This window comes from Phycodurus eques, chromosome 3 (genome assembly GCF_024500275.1).
Source record: "Phycodurus eques isolate BA_2022a chromosome 3, UOR_Pequ_1.1, whole genome shotgun sequence".
In the NCBI taxonomy this organism is placed as follows: domain Eukaryota; kingdom Metazoa; phylum Chordata; class Actinopteri; order Syngnathiformes; family Syngnathidae; genus Phycodurus; species Phycodurus eques.
In genome coordinates this window covers 5,427,492-5,447,195 of record NC_084527.1, presented here as the reverse complement: position 1 = coordinate 5,447,195, position 19,704 = coordinate 5,427,492, and the positions used below count along the sequence as shown (strand labels likewise).

Here is a 19,704-nt window from a genome sequence, read left to right as displayed (position 1 = left end):
AGGAGATGAACTTTTTTTGCATCCATAATAATTGAATTCACTAGCTGGAAAGGTGCTTCAAAACGTTTCTTTCGGTCTTTGCGAACTGAAACACAAAGCGTCATACTCGCAGCTGTTTGGATTCCCACTGCGTGTTGTCAGTATGTTCAATACGTCACAACTTTGACCTCCACACCAGTGATAGAGGATTGTGTTACCTCAACCCACAACCTCCCTTACACACGTCCCGTCTGACGGAAGCTTGAGTGCTTTGGAACATTATCCATCCTTAAAAACTGTCACTAAACCCATAAAAAGAAAACTGTTAATGAAAGCTTGTTTTGTTAAGTCAATTAGTGTAGGCTTCTGGCTGTGCAGCATAAATGGAGATTAGGGAGATTAGACTTTAATGCCACGAGTCGCATTCCAAGGTCTAACTCGTCCAACTTGGATGTCCCCGCCTCTCCGTCACTGCCTCGTCTCATCCGCTCGTTCTGTGGACATGCCGTCTGCTGCCATGAAGGCTCCTCTCGTCCTGCTGCTGGTCCTCGCTCTGGCTGGCCACAGTAAGTTTTGTTCACACACGTGTCGGTGGGAAACATAAGTGAGGGTTCAACTCGCTGATGCGCTTTAGCAGGGATGTTCACGGGCCGAACATTTCTGGCAATAGAAACTTTACATTTTCAAGTACAGTGTATCATATTTATGAGGACAAAGGTTTTTTTCTAACGATTGTATCTTTTCATGGGACAATACTGAAAAAAATAGATATTACAAAATAATGGGTATTTCTGTTTGAGGATGCCCCACAGATGCTCAGTAGGGTTTAGGTCTGGAAACACGCTCGGCCGGTTTGTCACCTTTACCTACGGCTTCTTCAGAAAGGCGGTAGTTGTCTTGAAGGTGTGTTTTCGGTGTCGTTATCTCATATCGATATGTCACAGCACTTGTTGGCATTCAGGGTGCCCTCAGCACCGAGGCAAGACCCAGACCCAGACCATAATACACAATACACACTTGTCTTTGTACTCCTCACCGTGGTTGCTGCCACCTACGTTTGACACAATCTGAATTACAGTTCATCTTGGTCTCATCAGACCGCAGGACATACTTCCAGTATTCTACAGCTTTAGTCTACTTGTATTCAGCAAACAGTTTGTGCGTCATCTCTAGAAGAGTTTTCCTTCTGTGACGACAGCCACGCAGACTGACTGGATGCATTTTCCTCAGTGTATGGTCTGAGCCCTGACAGGCGGACCTCTAACCCCTTCAATCATCTTATCTTCCAAAGAAAACCGCTGAGCAGTAAGCGCACGGACCCAACTTCTTTGGTCAGCCATGGCGAGGCGAGGCTTATTCTGAGTGGAATTAAACCACCGTATGGTCTTGGCCACTGAAGCTCAGTTTCTGGGTGTTGGCAATCTTCTTATAGCCAAAGTCATCTTTATGTAGCGAAACAGTGAAACAGTACAGGGACAGTAAATTTACATTGTTATACAAGATGGACACTGACTACTTAATATTGCAGCAAAGTGTCATTTCTTCAGCTATGTCCCATGAAAAGATGTTTAATTTTTTTTTTTATGTGAGGGGTGTACTCACTTTTGTGATGTACTGTACTTGTGCGTGTATAGTCATCAGCAGACATCCATGCGAACTTGTATCCCCCCCAAAGTCTGACTCGAATATAAATCTTATTTTGGGTGTCACTATTGATATATTAGTTTGCTCTCTTACGCTACAAGATGTCTCAAAAGTTGAAGTTCTCTTTATACTCCTATTCATTTCCAAATATTTCCATGTGTGTGTGTGTGTGTGTGTGTGTGTGTTCGTGTGTGCAGTTAGGCTGCAAACATACACCGGCCACTTCAATAGGTACACATGCACTATCTGATGATGTCTAAGAAGAGGTATATCAAGTCATTTCTTCCTTTACAAATGTGATAATTCTCAATGTTTAGTATTGTGGTTGTAGTTTTTTGAAAAAAAAAAAAAAAAAACCTTCATTGTAGTCTACTGGATGTTGTTGGATTATGCAAATGTGCCTAATGAAGTGGCCGGTGAGTGTGCATGCTTCCTTTCGAATCAGGTGTTCTCCCCTGTTCTCTCTGCAAAGGCGACGCCCTCAGATGCCACACGTGCGCGGCATCCAGCGAGGATGACTGCAACAAGCAGGGCTCCGCCTCCTGCCCGCAGTACGCCGATGCCTGCGCCACCATCACTGGACCCAGTCAGTAAATACACAATCACGCACATGTGCACGTTAAAGACAAAGGCGTTACTTTCGAGAGGTCAGCAGACCACTGGAAACTCAGTGGTGGGCTGTCAAGGGCTGGCAAGGCCTTCCCTGCTTTTCTAAATACTCCTTCCGAAAAGCATCGTCCAACAAATGAAAAATCCAATTTGATTATTTGAAAAATATCTATTGAACCAGTAAGAGAGTACACTGGCACGTTTTGGCAGATGTGTTTTAGCTGGTGCGTCTGAATGTGGAAAGGTTTTTCTTTTTAGCTTAAAATGGCTTACTTTAACCAGGATCCCTCGCTGTACCTTGACATAAAAGACAGCCCGGGTCGTAAATCCTCGTTGTCTTGGACCAAGCTGCGCCCTTTCTAGCTAGCCTGCTGTCTAATTTGGCGGTTTTGCTTCCAGTATGTGTACATGGATGTTGGATGTTTTAGATTTTAGCCTCTATGTACTGCCATGGCAATCTAATCAGGGCCTTCAGAACCAATAGCATTGGCCAATGCAACTTCATCTATTACGGCATTGCGACAGTTTCTTGATCCAATTAGATTTCAAATTTGCCTCACAGGCCGCAACCACAACAACATCAGCTTTTGTTCCCTTTCCTGTTTGGATTGGTCAGAGCGGGCCTAGTTCGCGTTCAAGCTCAAATTTCCCCAAATGTCGCAAACAGTGTCACTCTTTAAGGTGGAACTTGAACCGAGCGACTTGTCTTTCAGATACCGTGCTCAAGTCGTGCACCTACAAGGCTTTCTGCGACAAAGCTCACGGGAGCAACTCTGCGGCCAAGATGGAGTGTTGCTACGGCGACAACTGTAACGGTCCGTACAGGAGCCACAGTCAAGGAGACCCGCACCACAACGGCACGCCAGCGCTGTCCCGCAGCCGTGTCGTCCTGCTGCTCAGTGCCGTGCTCCTGCGTCTCGCGGCCTTTAGCCACATGTAAACACTCCTCCGCCACGATTATGTGTATTGTATTCACCCAAACCTCTTATTACACGATGCATCCCTTCACCCACCCTGCAGCTGTTTCTGCTGTGCCCCACTGAGATTTATTTTTTCTTAACCACCTCTTGAATGTTAGGATGAGTCGTTGCATATCTGTGTTTTGGCATTTGAATAGTGTGGTCTATAAAACGATGTTATTTTTAATGACAGCCTCCCAAATCTAGTTCTGTTGTTACCTCTACATGGTTGTTTCCATCCACCTTTGTTGGTTTCTTTCTTCACCAACATGGTGCCCATGGGCATCAGGTGGCCCCAAAGACCACATGAGTACAGAACCAACTAGTGATGGCACATTCCAATTTCCTCAGAATTTTGTAGAAGTGATGATTTGAAAATGTAAACAATTGCAGAGATTTATAGAAATAAAGTGTTGCATATTGATATTTACCAGTTTCCTACCTTGTTAAGTCATTGTTGGTAATTATAGTGAGAAATCATTGACATCATCAGTGTCTTTAGATGACTATCATTAATCATTAATAATAACAATTAAATGTCATTTGAGCAAATTTGTTATTTCAGAAGTGTGTATCAAACTGGCAACCCTTTTGCAATGATCAGTACCCAAGAAGTAATTCAACACAATTTCAAACCACGTTGCATCCGTATTTTAGTTTAAAAGGGTGGTGGGGTTTGGGAATCACATCTTATTGCTGTCAATCAACCATCATCAAAAATTAAATCAGTTTGTAATTTCTTGCGCTTCTGTGGGATTATTATTTTTTTTTCTTTTATCTCTTAAGATTATAGAATTTGCAGGTAAGTAAAATTTAAGCCTTTGCGCAGGGTGATTAGTTATTTTCCCCTCAATATTGCTGTCTCCTTTCTGACGGTGTTTAGTGCTTTGATTGTTTATGTCTGTTTCATGTCAGGTTACGTAAAAGATACAGTGATAACTATACTTTTTTTCTACACACGTGACTTCATAATGCACTTGACTGTGTTGTGCTTGTGTGACATTTCCGACCCTACGCTCGATGCAAAAAGCCCTGAGGAGAGAAATGTGGAGCTGAAGACCTGCAGTAGAGACAACGTGTCTGAGGAAACTTGAGGTTGCGGCATAAACTTGAAGCGACAGGATATGAAGTCAGCGAGGTTGGATCTCAGGCCCCAATCAGGTCACATGACGTGCTACCGCTTCCTCTTAACAGGTGGTCACAGCTCTGCGCTAAGCAAAAGACGAGCATATGGAAGACACTATTACAATGTCATTCATAACCCACTTTCCTCTTAAAAGGTAATTAAAGCAAGTGAATGCGCCAGGTGTTGTAGACACTTCATTTTGGCACACCTACACCATCAATGAGCCTCCCATACAAGTTTGCTCCAGAGGAATTGGATTTTGCCTTTCTCCACCACCACAATTGATAATAAAACAAACAAGATGTGCATTGTGGAGAATTTCATATGACTCACCATTCAGGAGTTGCAGATGTTTTACGCCAACTAAAGCATTCAGACTGTGTGATATATACCATATCCCCTGAAGATGGAGTTATTCTGTTAATGATTCCAAAATGGAAAATGTCATGTTTTGTGATAACTTAAGCTTAAGCAATTCTAACCACTACACTTAAACCATGTCTTGTATTTCCAAAAAACACTGTGGTTGTGTGCAAAGGCAAAATCATATAAACATTTCTGTCACTTTATGCCTAATGGTCAAGAGTCTTTTTGTAATAATAATGATCATTTCCATGCTTTACATGTTCTGGGTAGGTGTTGGAAGAAATCATTTAATATCAATCTTAAATTAAAAAAAAATAACTCTTAATTGTTTATGTAATATTCAAATTTCAAGATTATTTTTTTTTAATAGCTGGAAGCTACAACCACTTTAAAAATTATAGATATAAAAAATGAAATTGTTCACAAAGTGTGTAGTGAATCTATAAGTTTCACATTTTTTTAATTGAACTACTGGAAAAAATTAAAAATCTGATAATGTATTGAGATGCACCAGTACCACCAGTACCAAATATAAAACTAATTGTAAAATTTAATTACAAGTACAAACATAAACACTGAGAGTAAATTCTCAATTTATTGTTGGAATGAACAATTTTACATTTTTTTTCCGTTTTCTTTTTTTTATTATTATTATAATTTTTTTTTTTTTAGTTTTTTTTTTTACATCATCTACAAGTGACCCGGCCAATCCATCTGTCCTAAAAATCAAATGTGCACAAAGCTTTGCCCGCCCCTGGTTTAGAGGCTGATCAGGTTATTCAAACAATAAATAAGACAACTTGGGCAGCGATATGGAACAAAGATCCTGCACACTCGCTCAGCTCCTGTCACAACAAAAACTGCTAGACTGAGGTTATAAGGATCATTTGCAACCCTTCCAAGAGTCGACGAGGCGAAAGAACGCGCCATTTAGTCGAGTTTTGTGTGTGTGTGTGTTATAGTTCCTCTTATGTGCAGCGCAAAAGAAGGAGGCGGGGGCGGAGGCGGAGGCGGAGGATCACTTCCGGGGTTGGTTTTATTCTAATAACAAAACGTCCAACCCGGAAAGAAGACGACGAAGACGAAGATTGTTCTGTTACCCGATCACACGAGCAAAAAAAAAAAAAAAAAAAAAAAAAAAAGAAAAGAAAAAGGCAGGGCGGGTAGGGGGGCCGTGGTGCACGCCGCACGTCCCAAAAGTTGTTTTGAAACACTTCGTTGAGGCTTCCGTCATGTTGGTTTGGTGTCACAAGCGTGCTCGGTAGCGGTCCTGGGCGCTGCTTCGTTTCGGGACGAGACTTGTTGAGGCGGGTGAGTCCACACAGAGCAACTTTTTTTTCAATCTATTTATTATTATTATTATTATTTATTTTATTTTTTTTACACAACGATGTCAGGTGCCGCTGTCGAACTAGTCTGGGTGATGGCGATTAGTGTCGTCATCATCATCATCATCGTCACGTTAATGCATTTGTGCGCCAAGATGAGCCAACTTGTACTTCCTGTTTGTACACAACTTCCACGCTCATCAGTCGAGTCGGGCACGCGTCTCAACCCGATGACGATTCATTAGCAATATGGATCAGGCTATTATTGGGGACACATCTGCTCATCAACAAATTCATCAGTCGGTACTTGGGCTGGTCCCTGCACTCTTCTAATTCTTTTTTTTTTTCTTTTTTTTTTTTCGTGTTGGTCAGTTTCTTTTCTGTTATACACACCAAGGCCCACGAAGGCATAATTGTGTGAGTTCATTCTAACATCTAACGGTGTATATAAAGCAATTATTATATAAACAAAACCAAAAAAAAATAGAGAACACTTCATAGAACACAGAGTGCTTTGCCTAAAAGACAACAAATACATCACAGCTGCCCTCGGTGTCTTACGGGCAATACGACACTTATTTCCCAAAAGCATATAGTGCCATTACGTCTTCCAACTGCGATGAAAATGTGTTTTATTTTCATTACATATTGCTTCAAAGCGCAAGCTTTTCTTGAACAGGCCATCAATTTGACTCAGGTAGAACACTCACGAGTAACAACTCGTCTTTACTGAATGTACTAAATGTAGCCTGTCACACAAGGCACTTCAGTTACGTGGTGTCGTAGTCCGAACGCTAGGCGGCGCTATGTAAAACGAGTCCATAGAGTTGTTGAGAGACAAAGAAGAGATACGAGACAAAGATGATCGTAGCGTTTGGCGGGTTTTGCGTAGTTGGCCGCGCCCTCTTCATAGGGACACAGACCCTCCCGTCTCACACCGGTGACCTTTGGCCTCTCAAATGCTCTTCAAGAGGGATGAATGGCCAAACATTCCCAAAGACACACGCCCCGACCTCGTCAAAAGAGTGCAAGTGCTGTTTTAGACCAACTCGCTATTTCCTTCCATGTCCAATACTTTTGTCAATATAGTGTATGACTCTAGATCAATTACTCAATTATTATTACCGCTACTCTAGCTGACAAATGTGCTAATCAATTATACCTCAATGAAGTGCTATAACAGTCTGCGTTTTCTTTTTATTAGAATTGTTGTTTTACGATTACGGTAAGTTGCATTTTAGCACATGCTATCTCTGCCACCGTTGCATCACTTTTGGGCCTTCCTGTCGTTATTCTGATTAGTCCCAGACTTTGATGAGGTCACATGTGCTTCCAGTCAGTAGTTTCACTAAATCTTGAACGCGTCCTTCAATAAAACAGATGCTTGTGGCTATTATCACTGTTTGGATGAAATATCTGTGTGTCATTCCCCCGCATTGACCGAAAATGCCGCAACTTCATCCGTGCTCCTCCCCTTCACGGTCGAACCAGATGTTTTAGGATCCTAAAATCTTGTGTGTGTGTTTGTGCGGCGTGTGTGTGCCAGTGTCCTTGTATACATGAGCGCTGCAATGCCATGCCGCGTTTCTCCCCAACGCTTTTAGCCATCTATTGGAGTGTCATCTGAGAAGCATTGAAGCCGCGTTTCCATAATTTAAAAGCTATTTATACAAGAGTTCCACTTGGCCAGGATTGCATGTTAGAATTTTTGCTTGGTGTCTTGTAACCGGTTTGAAATGAAGACTATTCTCTGAGAGCTCCATTTATTTCTGATTGCGTGTCTCGTGCACTCATTGGCCACAACTTAAGGTACAATTTAATTACATGCGAAACAAGAGCTGCATTCCAAATTCTGTCGAGAGTTTGACACTGTAAGATGCATTCATTTAACAATATGGTTTTTGTGTATTGGTGTTACTGGATCATATTGAGATAAACTGGTCGATGACCACCACATACCCCACTGGATGTCTGAACAGGATTTTGTGATACACAAATGGATGAAACCACCTTTCAGGCCACGTACATGAAGGGAAACATGGGTATTTAGTAGGCTTTGCACGATCAGGATTTTTGGCGCCGTTCAGTGACTTTAAAAAAATGTCTATTTAAATGACCTGTTCATTTACTGCATATACTTGTGTACTGAATTGCTCAAAAAATTATATTTACAATCAATAATGTGTCGTTGTTCCTCTATTTATGCCAGTGAGGCATAGTGACAGACAGAACACATGAATGGTCTTCTATTAGATGGCAGGAAGTAAATAGAATAATTAATGTTTCCACTTTTTGTGACATTTTTGTTTGTTGGTGTGCCGTGAGGTTTTCCAATTGTAAAATGTGTCCCTTGGCTCCATAAAGGTTGGAAATCACTGCTCTCGTCAGATCGTGTATTCTAATCAGTCAGGTCAAACCAACATTACAACGTGACAGAAATAATGGGTGCTAACTTAATGTAATTCAATTACTTTTATTTTTTAATTAAATGACTTCCCCCACCACACCGAAACTGTACCGCGTGATTCGACAGAACGGCTACATGTTTACCCCCAACCGTTCGTGGTACCGCTAGCTTGCTAGGCTACATAACATTTTGTTGCCTGCTTGCGAGCCGTATTGTATTCAAACTACGGGAACATACCTCAAGCGAGCCTTAAACGGACGTCATTGTCACTGGTGACCACCAACACACGTTTTCCCCCATTTTATCCTAAAAATACAAAGTTGGCGCGCTCCACTCTTGTTTTCATCGCCACGGTAACGAGTGTATCCGGTCGCATTTTGAGTTGACAAGATAAAGCCCAATGATCGTAAAAAGCGAGATGCGGTGGTATCGGAATACAAGATTGTATTGCAGTTGTCTGTAGTGGTAGTACTTAGTCTTGTAATCTGATCCGGACATTACGTGTTACACACCGCCGACTTTTTATTATTTTTTTTATTTTTTATTTTTATAATAACTTCATTGGCCGACAGATATTTACAGTACTACGTCGAAAGACACGCGGCAAGGCTACACATAAACTAGCCTTTGGATTCAAATATACTGTGCACGCGGCGACGCGGAGTTCATGTCTTTTGCGGGATCGGATCGGCGAACTATGACATTAAAGCCGATCAGCATAAAATGCTAAATATCGGCCGATACCCATCAGCCGATAAAAATCGGTGTAAAGTCTAGTATTTAGAAAAAACAGTATGAACATTTCTTTCTGAATTCAAGCATTGAAGTGGAATCGATTACTATTCGGCGCCATTACAGTAGTGTAGAACTGCACTGCATGACACCCAAGCGCTGTTTCTAATATTTGATCCCTTTTATGTATCTCGATACATCCTGCACTATTGCAAACATTCAATATTTTCTACGAAATTGTACTTTCTGACATTAACACAGAATCTACACAATCTACAAAGTTTGTATGATTATGTGAAAGCAGTTGATATGATGAAATGAAGTCAGGATTTCATTATTAGTAAAGGTACACTCGTTTTGTTTTAGATGCCATTTGGTGTAACTCATGTTTTGGCAGGTGAGAATTAAAATAATCCGTGACCAAGTTCCCCACATTGCATTATCTACAAAGGTTCAGAAAGTGTTGAGTTCTTTTTTTATTTCATCTGTTTGGGTGCAAAGTGTCAGTGTATAAATTCTTATTTAGTCTACACTGACACAGCGGGAACATTGGACTTAGTGCGGGAACTTAAGGAGGATGACAGCATTAGTAAAGAATCAACTCTTGCCACTCATCTGACTCCCTCCTCAAAACTGCGTGTCTGTGTGTGTTTGCGGGTGCGCGCATGCACGCGTAAGCCTGTGTGAGCGCATGACATTGGCTGGACGAAACCACGAAACATCTTCAGCATACCAAAGTCTCAGTGTCGAATGACTCGCTGATTCACATGCACGGCGTCGTCTTAATGAATGCATTTTCGCATCTTTGCGCACCCGATACCGCCACCACCACCTTCATCGTCACCACCAGCCTGGTGTCTGGCCAGTGGAAATGTGTGCAGATCTTGAGTGCAGTCTGTAATTTTTGGCTTTGATGGAGGGCCTCAGCTTTGCCTCAAACTTTAGCTGCTGCTCAGCCTCAAAATCACGTCACATGAAAAACTGCTGAGTGTGACATGCTCTCTCTCTCTCGCTTCCTGTGTGTGTGCGTTTGTGCAAAAAGATGGTCTCACTTTTATAATATGTGCATCTCCTTGGGATCTTCTTCTTTACAATGCATCCCAGTTGAACGTGCGTGTGTGTGTGTGTGTGTGTGTGTGTGTGTCGCAGTGATATGTGATAGCAAGCAGCATGCCGTACGTGGACCGTCTGAACCGCGTGTGTGGCTTCCTGGATATCGAAGAGAAAGAGAAGAGCTGCCGCTTCCAGAGGCGCTACTTCATCCTGGACACTCAGGGGAATGCTTTGCTGTGGTACATGGACAACCCTCAGGTGCTTTGTGCATCTCTGCATGGCACAACACACTCGTGCAAACAGCAAAGTAGCGAAGTAACCAAAATGAGCCTGGGTAACCTTGGACTGTGATCCTATGACACGTGTGTGTGTGTGTGTGTGTGTCTGTGTGTGTGTGTGTGTGTGTGTTGGTCATACAGAACCTGCCCAGTGGAGCAAGCTTTGTTGGTAGCCTGAGACTAACCTACATCTCCAAGGTAACCCCGCATATTAGCGTTCACTTATTGCTGTCACTGGGCGAATTAGAAATGCACTCAGTAGTCACTATATTAGGTACTGGCTGTAACAAGTGAAGGTGTTATGGATTTCTTCTCAACTAGTTTGTGGTCTGAAGCAGTATTTTCCAACATTTATGGAGCCAAGGCTTCCACGTTACTTGAGAAACATCTCTCAGCTCTTCTCAATTTTTTCACCAGTTGACTTACTCAGTGTGAAACTTTCGGGCTTTTCAATTGAACACAAAGCTGATAAACTTACAGAGGCCATGACTTATTCTGTTGTATGAATGGCAACGAGATACACAGTTTATTGTACTTGGAGTGGAACAGACGGGTCAACATTGAATTGTTCTGCCTGTCACTATAAGTTTTATTTTGCTCAGGAACAGAAGTTCGGAACATTCAGAGAGAGAGAGATTCTCACAAAAAACAATTGATTATTAATTTTCCCCATAGTTGATAGCTCTTATTTAGCCAAATACCTGTTGCAAGTTGATGAAACTGCTATTTACCAACCTCCCTACTCTCCACAAGCTGACTCAAAACTTTTTTTGTGTGTGTGAATTAATGAACTTTTGATGTTTGTGTAGACATGGAGTTAACGTTTTACCTCACTGATAGTTTTTAATCTCTATTTAAGGACAGAAAGTTTGCTTCCCTTTAGTACTGGATGTCTCTCAAGAGTATGCTGGCATACCTAATGAAGTGGCCAGTGAGCAAACCAAGATGGCCTTGGTGCAGTCCCACAGATAGAAACAATCTGATCTCGCTGCAGCTGAAGCTAATGGTCACATGCAGAGTTGAGCTGCTTGCGGAGTTGCTGACGAATTCCAGATGTTGACTTCAGCAGAGATAATCACTTCTGGCCCCCGGTGCTGACAGCTTCTCTCTGGACAGTCAAACTCAGAGATATGACCTCCTAACTCCGGAATCACCTATTCTTTTTTTTTTAAATTGGAGAATAAGGGGAAAAATGTTAACTATTCTTCTCTTTGGACCGGATCTAAAATTGTTTTTAACTGAAGTCAGTTTTAAAATCATATATATATATTTTTTGCTCAAATTTAGTACTGCTGTGCATTCTTAATCTTTCTCCTTTACAGGTTACAGAAGCTTATTTAAGTTTTATAGGCCAGCAGGCCATAGAAAGTGTTTTGCAACCACTGCTCAAGAATTTTACATTTGTAATTCCAAGAATTTAAAAAAAGAAAAGTTGCATTTGTGTGTAATGATAATACCACATTTTATTTATAGGTACATTTCCTAAATCATAAGATCACTTTACAGAGAGTAAAAGAGCATATACATGACTCTTTACAATCTGTAAATGTATAGATTTATGGTTTTGAAACTTCGACCCCCAAACCGAATCATGCATGCTTGACATTCAGCCTGGTCTGCTGTCAGGTAAATGAAGCTACAGGGAAGCAGAAGCCGAAGACAGAGTTCTGCTTTGGTGAGTCCTCAGGGAAACACTGAGTCACAGTCACACACTGTAAAAAAAAAAAAAAAACACACACAAAAAAAAACAACCCAAAACAAAACAGTATTTATACATGTGCTAAACTGAGATAAAGCAGTGATTGTAGGGAGGTATGGAACTGCAATATTTATGTTTTTTCCCCCCACAGTCATCAATGCAGTATCCCGACGGTATTTCCTCCAAGCCAACGATGTGACAGACATGAGGGACTGGGTCACTGCTCTCAACCAGGCCAGCAAGATTACTGTGAGTCTAACACACACACACACACACACACACACACACAAACACAACACACACCATATTAGTCTTTCTTATAAGAGCCCGGCCGGCAGTTTGTTCCAGTGATCATTTTCAGATTTCAGGAATTTGTTCCATTTGTTAACTACCCCTAGCAATTTTCAACTAACCTTCCTTCGCAGATGTTCCTTTGCACAGGTAATCACAGATTGCTTCACGTAGGTTATATAAAGTATTGTAGCATGCCACGGTTTCTAGTTTTGTAGTTAAAACAAGAAGTGACATTTATTTCACTGGCCAAAGCCCAATAAAAGTGTTTTTGTTTTTGTTGTTGCAAAATGCTATTTGTTATGGATATCCAACACGCATTGCACCGTTTTGGAAAATAAACATGCTAATATGTCTAATAGTGTGGCAGAGTAGACTAGCAGTTAGCGTATGCGTCTCACAGTTTTGAGGTTGTAGGTTTGAATCTGGGCAACTCTGCCTTCCACCAGCATTCTTTAGATGTAAGTGTGAACGGGCGTTTGTCTGTGCGGCCCCGGGGTGTACCCGCATTTCGCCCCAAGTCAGCTGGATAGCAGAAATTGTTTTTTGAATTTCCTAGTGAGGATAATAAGCGTTATTAAAAAAAAAAAAGTTGCCTCATTATCAAATGGAGATAGGAGTTTTCAGTGTGACTAAAGTCTGCATTATAAGGTAGACTTGCCAGGCATTCCTCTGTTTATGTTTCTAGGCAGACAACTGCATACAAAAGTTACATACGTCTATTGTCACGGTTGTGTTTTTATACACTCTTGTCTTGTTTTGAAAGGCTACAAGGCTTCAGTTGCCTGTTTAAGATTACCACGTGGTCTCATTGTCCTGCACAACTTACTGTCTGCTCTTCATTCATACCTGTGTTGAAACGAACGCTAATGTGAGATGCCTTTTCTCAGCTCAAACCAGTTTGGCCATTCGTCTGACATGTCTGCCATTACCGAGACATTTCAACTGCCAGTCACCGGATGTTTTTTTTTTTTATTTTATTGCTACTTGCGACATCCGAGTTTAGCTGCACTTTCTCACACCAACCATAAGGCCCTGGAAATCACATTTTGTCATATTGTGTTTAATTGAATTATTCCTAATAATGTGGCATGTGAGTGAATTTATCTCTTCATTGTTGAAACACATTAATGGCTGTTGGCCTGTTAAACATGACAGAAAACCAGCACAGCCTAATGTGATCCAGTACAACAGTTGTATTGTCTAAGATAACAGGGGTCCGTTTGGATTGAGAGTGGTATTTATTTAACAATTTGTTTACTAATGGGTTTGTAGAGCTGTGCTGAATCGTACTGGTTTTGCTCCTTTCATGGATTGAAATGAGGTTACCGAAACATTTTCATTGAATTTATGATGCCACTTATAATGCCTGGAGCAAAATTCCTGAAGAAAATCAATTCCAGGGTCTTAACTGTCAGCATTTTTACATTCCTAACTTCCATACAATAAAAAAAAAAAACTAGAATATTATCACATCAAAATCAATACACAGTCCTTGATTTAATCATAAAGGAGGCTTGACACAAATCTTAATGGCTACACAACTGTTAAAAGAAGTTATTGTTACGTGTACAAAGGAAACAAGAAAACAGCCAACCTTAACACTGATAAAATGTAATGATGTGTATGGTCAGGATTTTGAATGAGACTGTGCCTATGTCTCCTAACCTCTCAGAGAAAATTCCACGAGTTCGCCCTATAAATGTGCACGCATCTACTTAATCATTTTGATGTCTGCTGAACTGAGATGTCTTGCATCACTCGATAGGTTTTGCGCAACGTTCGATTTTTGTATTTTTTTATTTTTCCCCTGCAAAATGTGCTTGAATTCTGAATCACCTCAGAGGGGAATTCGACTTCAGATGTTCCACAACAGTCCACTTCCGCTTCACGGGAAACAATTGGAAATTACGCATGTCGTATGTACCTCCTGTGTGTGTTGGTGTGTGAGTGCAAGTGACACCGTTGTTACTGTTTGCTGGAAGGTTCCTAAGTCTGGTCCTGCACCACCGAGATCTGATGTGGCCACAGTTATCAGTGACCATTATGGAGGTGGGAAGCAGCAGGCATATAAGACGGAGATCCACGGGGGCGTGGTGGTGCACACGCCCATCCAGGTAAAGTGGCACAAGCCCAAAATGAATGTGAGCAAATATGTTAACAAATGTTACTTTTTTGCGGCGATCAAACATGGTCTGTCCAAAAACATGCATGCAGTTGATGTTTTGGTGACAATGATTGTTATAATAACGCGATCATAATGTTGCAGAATGAGGGCATCAAGCCTGGTGTGCTGCGGTTCGGTTACTGTGTCAAACAAGGCAATGTTGTGAGTTCACAGCTTCTTCTAAACTGTGAGGTTTTAACGGAGGAGCTGCATGAGGAACTGAAATGTCATGTGGTGTCGGTTTCAGAGAAAAAGCTGGAAGAGACGCTTTTTTACCCTGGATAACAACGCGGTCAGTTACTACAAGTCTGAGACGGTGAGGAGACGTCTATTGCAGATTTTCATCTGTGGTCTTCTTCGTCTGCTTAACTCTGTTGCGTATGTGCGTATCAGGACAAAGAGCCTCTGCGAGCCATTCCACTCCGAGACATTCAGAAAGTTCATGAATGTCTCGTCAAGTCGGGGTGAGTCAGCGTGACTGCAGAGTCCAACTTGCTCTCTCACCACCTCTCTCATACACTTGTAGTTGATTATAAACACATGCAGTGTGTGCTCTGCCAGATGCAGCTCTCTGTCATCTCAACAAGTGTTTGTACTGTAAACACACCATAATAGATTTTGGTCATAGTTTTTTTTAACATGCCATAGGGGAGTAAAAGTTCTGTTGCATTCCAATTTTGACCTTGTAGCCCCCCCCCCCAAAAAAAAGGTTCATACTTTTGGACCTAACTTCACAAATCCCTCCCTTATAAATGTTTATGAGAACAAGAATGCAAATAATGAGATTAATATGGACCACTTTATAATATCATGTCACAATTTGTTTCCATAAGTGATCTCCTGCAGCGAGACAACCTATTTGAGATCATCACCGGATCCCGAACCTTCTACATACAGGTAAACCTCTGATCTCGTGTTAATCAAATCATCATTGCCACTGTGAAGTTATTGCGAGGCAGCAGCCAGGCAGTTTTAAGATGTTTTCTTGAAATGCTCCGCTGCCGAAGTGTAGCACAAGCTCTGTTTTTCGGATCCTGCGAGCCTTGTTTTTGTGAAGCAACCCACAGCCATCTGTTACCATAACAACAATAACATCCTGTTGATTCCTTCCCATGGGAGGACAGCTGAGAGAAATGGCAACCATAAGCACATTTGTTTTTGTGCTAGAAAAAGGGAAGCTTGGCGGTTACTTGGTAAACTGAATGGAAAATGAATGTTTTACAACAATGACTTGAATACAGTGCAATATAACATTTCTTTACAAATCAGAGTTGAGACTTTAATATGCACAATGTAAACAGCTTTACATGTTTGAATGATGACAGACTAAGAGAAGTATCAGTTGGAAACACATAATTCCTCCCATACTTTTATACACTCTGATAGGTCCCCACTAGTCCTTCTAGTTGGAGTTTGAAGAAAGCGAAGTGGTTTCAGCCAGTGCGTTAGCGGGGTCTTACAAGTTCAAGTCAAACACGCCGTCTTTGAACCTTCATTAGTTTGTATGACGTGTTGTTAAACGATGTGATGCGTCGCCTCTTTCGTTCATAGACAGACTCCCCGGAGGATATGCACGGCTGGATCAGGGACATTGAGATGAAGATTCAGGATTTCAGAGGCCCTACCAAGGTAAGACTGTCCCTCTTCTCGGCACCGACAACAAATGACATTTTCCACGGAAGCGAAGTCTTCACACGCTTGCCTTTGTCCATTTATGGGTTTGATTATTTGTTTGTGTGCAAACACGTCTCCACAGGGGGAGTAAGCCTTGTTCTTTTTATGACGGGATGGTATTCTGTCAGTTCCCGAACTTCCCTGACATTTGTAATAAGTGCAAAATCTGTCAAATCGTATTTGATTTGATTGAAGTCTGCTCTGTTGTATATGTAGAATTTGACTGGAATTTACCTTTGAAAAATGGCTTTCAATGTGTTCACATTCCTATAACTGTCTTTTTATTTATTTATTTATTATCTCTCTCTCTCTCTCTCTCTCTCTCTCTCTCTCTCTCTGCCATCAGAATCATCTTTATTTGCCAAGTATGTCCAAAACACACAAGGAATTTGTCTCCGGTAGTTGGAGCCGCTCTAGTACAACAGACAGTCAATTTACAGAACACTTTGGAGACATAAAGACATTGACAAAAAAACAATTGTGCAAAAAGATGCAGAGTCCTCGAGCACTTAGAGCGGTTCGAATGATTGCCATGTACAAAGACGAGAGGTAAAGCGTAGCTTTGTTTGCTTGTTTGCAAAAAGACAGATTCCACAATGAACTTCCATTCAAGTGCAAAGAGAAGTTGTTGTTTATTTGGCGCCAAACTGGATAAAAAAGATCAATGTATGCAAGAGCTCTCCTCACCTCAAAATCAAAAAAGGCCCTCGTATGTTACAGCATCCTCCGTGTACCGCATGTTATTTTTGCATGGGTTAATGGTTAGCACATCTGCCTCACAGTCGAGAGCTTTGAATCTCGGCTCAGGCCGCCTTGTCTGCAGTTTTCATGTTCTCACTTTGCAGGGGTTTTCTCCGGGCACACCGGCTTCCTCCCACATCCCCAAAGCATGCATGTTAGGTTAATAGAAAACTCTAAATTCTCCGTAGGTGTGAATTTTTCCCTGACATGTGCAATGCCCTGCGATTGGCCGGCCGGCAGTTCAGTGTGTACCTCGCCTCCTGGCCAAAGTCAGCTTTGAGAGGCTCCACTCCACCAGCCGTGACCCGAATGACGACAAGCAGTGTAGAAAGTATAGTTCAGCTGGTGGATTGGGTTTTATTAACAAGATTTCATGTTGCACCAAAAGTTGACTGGCTATTAGCTGGACAGAGCTTTTTCTGTTTGGGTTTGGCTTCACAATGAAGGCCATTCATTGCCGTTTATTGCCTCATTCTTATTGGATCTCACGCAGCTGATGGCAAAAATGAATGCGTTGCCACACTGTGGCCTGATTTAAAAAAACACATTTCTTTTTATTTTAGTTAATTGTTCATTCCTGGTGAAGGGCTGTGCTCTGGGTCTAATGTACTATCTAATGTATTTTATCTATCTTATCTTATCTTATCTTATCTAGCCAGACATGGTGATGTGTTTTTTTTTCTGTATTGCAGGGATTCTCGTTTAAAAGAGCTTCATCCCTCTATCGAAGTCACAATGCTTCCGCAAGTCGAAGTCATCAAGTGGTCGAGCAGCGCCCGCCTCTGGTCAAGTCGTGCTCCGTGGCACCGGGCTGGCAGCCGTGGACGCCCATCCCTGCAAATGAGAGCTCCGTCTTAGACGCGGAGGACAATGACAGTGCTTTTAGCGCCGTTCCTACGTTGGCCTCACTCTCCTCCTCCCCCAACTCTTCGTCCACATCCTCCTCCTCCAACTCTCTCTCAACCCTCGCCCCTTGCCTCAGCGTGCCCAGTAGCGGCCTGGGCATCCTCACGGCATCCGGAGACGTGGCGTGCGGCCGTCGGCGGCACCGCTCGCAGCCTCAGTCTCTCACGGGCTGCGTGTTCCCCTTCAGCCTGGATGACGACAGCATCCGCACCACTGATGTCTAGGTTCTGTGCGGTTCTTGTTACCTGCTTTGACATGAATGTGACTGGTCATTGAAGTATTTCCCACTAATAAGGTGACCCTGTGTCAATATCATGACCGGCAAAAAGGATCCCCAGCTGGTCATGTAGTTGCTCTACAGACGATATGGGGACCATGAGGAACAATAGTGTAGTGTATAAAAGGGCTGTTAAAAAAATAGGATGAAGCATTTTGTTGTTGTTGTTTTTTTTTTTTGTGCAGCTTCCTCTAAAAACTTGAATTATAATGTTAATTGTTCTTGCAGGGCTACAAATGATGGCACATGCTTTTAACCCTTTGCACTTGTCTTCGCTTAGACATGATCTCTGCACAGAAATAACATGCTAAAGGTTCTCAGGCATGTACATTTTTTTTTTTTTTTTTTTTTTTTTTTTAAATAAGTTAAGCCCTCTGTTTTAGCATTCTTTGGATAAGAGGAAAGAGACACAAAGGTCTGGCAGCAACCTTCATTAACACTCAACAAGTGTTTCTTGACCACAAGTGAAAGTGTTCCGCCAACCTCAAACTTTAAAAAAAAAAAAAAACTTGACACAACCCTGAAGATTGAACCATCAGCGCTTGTTGCACAGGAAGCAGCGATGCCATCATAATAATAATACAGCCGCTCTTTATGGTACTTGATGAAGAATATACTGCTGATGAGCAGGGTTACAGCTGTCTAAATGTGATTTGTTTCCCCTTGGAGCATTATGTGGGGGGTGGGGGGGGGGGGTGTACACGCTGACATTTGTAAATGCATTAACAATTTTGCACTTATTTTATTTTTGTTTTTTTTACCTTTTTTTAGAAGCTTCACCACTGTCACAACTTCCTCTAAGATGTCTCAACTAGTTTTGTGTTGTAACACCTGTGGCTTCAACTCATGCTTGAATGTTTGTTCACTCGTCTGCCTGCACATGTTACGTTTCCATCCTGTATAATAAACCCTATTTTTATTGGTCTTGTGATATACAGTGTTGTATATTTGGGGTTTGTTCAAGCCGTTTCAGGGAGCATATACGTGCAGTACATGCTTGACCGCTAGGTGTCATCTTTTGCATTTAAGTGTCCAGGTGTATTTAAACGAGGAACAGCTTTGCACATTTAGCTTAGATTAATAAAGCGATTAAACACAAACGCAGCGATTTCTGACATCCCAAACTCTCCAATAAACTCGTCGTAGGTTGGTTTATGTGTTTGGTGGCATCTTCCATCGGATGGAGATGTCGTTTGAGGCCTACTACGGTGGCCCTGAAGTGCAAAACACAACAACAAAGAACTAAACACAATGGAAAATTCCAAAAACACAGCAACAAATAACTAACCACAGCAGCAACACATTGTTAGTTCAAACTTCCAAGTTTGGAGCTTTTTCTTCCTCAGGGCCAACATGCAGAGGTCAACCCGTTTGCCCTTTCGCCCTGTCGCCTCACACATGCACGAGGTGAAGGCACAAAGGCAACGTGTCCAGTTAATGTTGATGTTTCACACGTCCGGTGCGGCGG

General features: G+C 41.9%; 2 protein-coding genes across 5 annotated transcripts; both read left to right on the top strand.

The window, feature by feature from the left end:
* The first annotated feature begins 377 nt into the window (after nucleotides 1-377).
* Nucleotides 378-3,621, top strand: si:ch211-113d22.2 (uncharacterized). Of its 2 annotated transcripts, XR_009768363.1 has the most exons (4): nucleotides 378-545; nucleotides 1,821-1,889; nucleotides 2,096-2,209; nucleotides 2,946-3,621. XR_009768363.1 is itself a non-coding variant. In XM_061673334.1 (3 exons), the coding sequence occupies exons 1-3, from the start codon at nucleotides 389-391 to the stop codon at nucleotides 3,170-3,172; spliced, it is 498 nt and encodes a 165-aa protein (XP_061529318.1). In that variant the 5' UTR covers nucleotides 386-388; the 3' UTR covers nucleotides 3,173-3,621. The 2 variants fall into 2 exon arrangements, 1 of the variants encoding a protein (XP_061529318.1); XM_061673334.1 differs by lacking the exon at nucleotides 1,821-1,889 and having other exon boundaries at nucleotides 386-545.
* Nucleotides 3,622-5,765: 2,144 nt separating this feature from the next.
* On the top strand, nucleotides 5,766-19,169 carry LOC133399805 (pleckstrin homology domain-containing family A member 2-like). 3 transcript variants are annotated; one of them, XM_061671697.1, is made up of 12 exons: nucleotides 5,767-5,994; nucleotides 10,300-10,461; nucleotides 10,623-10,679; nucleotides 12,108-12,156; nucleotides 12,332-12,429; nucleotides 14,457-14,588; nucleotides 14,741-14,800; nucleotides 14,886-14,954; nucleotides 15,032-15,102; nucleotides 15,472-15,535; nucleotides 16,190-16,267; nucleotides 17,746-19,169. In XM_061671697.1, the coding sequence occupies exons 2-12, from the start codon at nucleotides 10,321-10,323 to the stop codon at nucleotides 18,181-18,183; spliced, it is 1,257 nt and encodes a 418-aa protein (XP_061527681.1). In that variant the 5' UTR covers nucleotides 5,767-5,994; nucleotides 10,300-10,320; the 3' UTR covers nucleotides 18,184-19,169. The 3 variants fall into 3 exon arrangements, with proteins under 3 accessions (XP_061527683.1, XP_061527681.1, XP_061527682.1); XM_061671698.1 differs by lacking the exon at nucleotides 14,741-14,800; XM_061671699.1 differs by lacking the exons at nucleotides 14,457-14,588; nucleotides 14,741-14,800 and having other exon boundaries at nucleotides 5,766-5,994.
* Nucleotides 19,170-19,704: the final 535 nt, after the last annotated feature.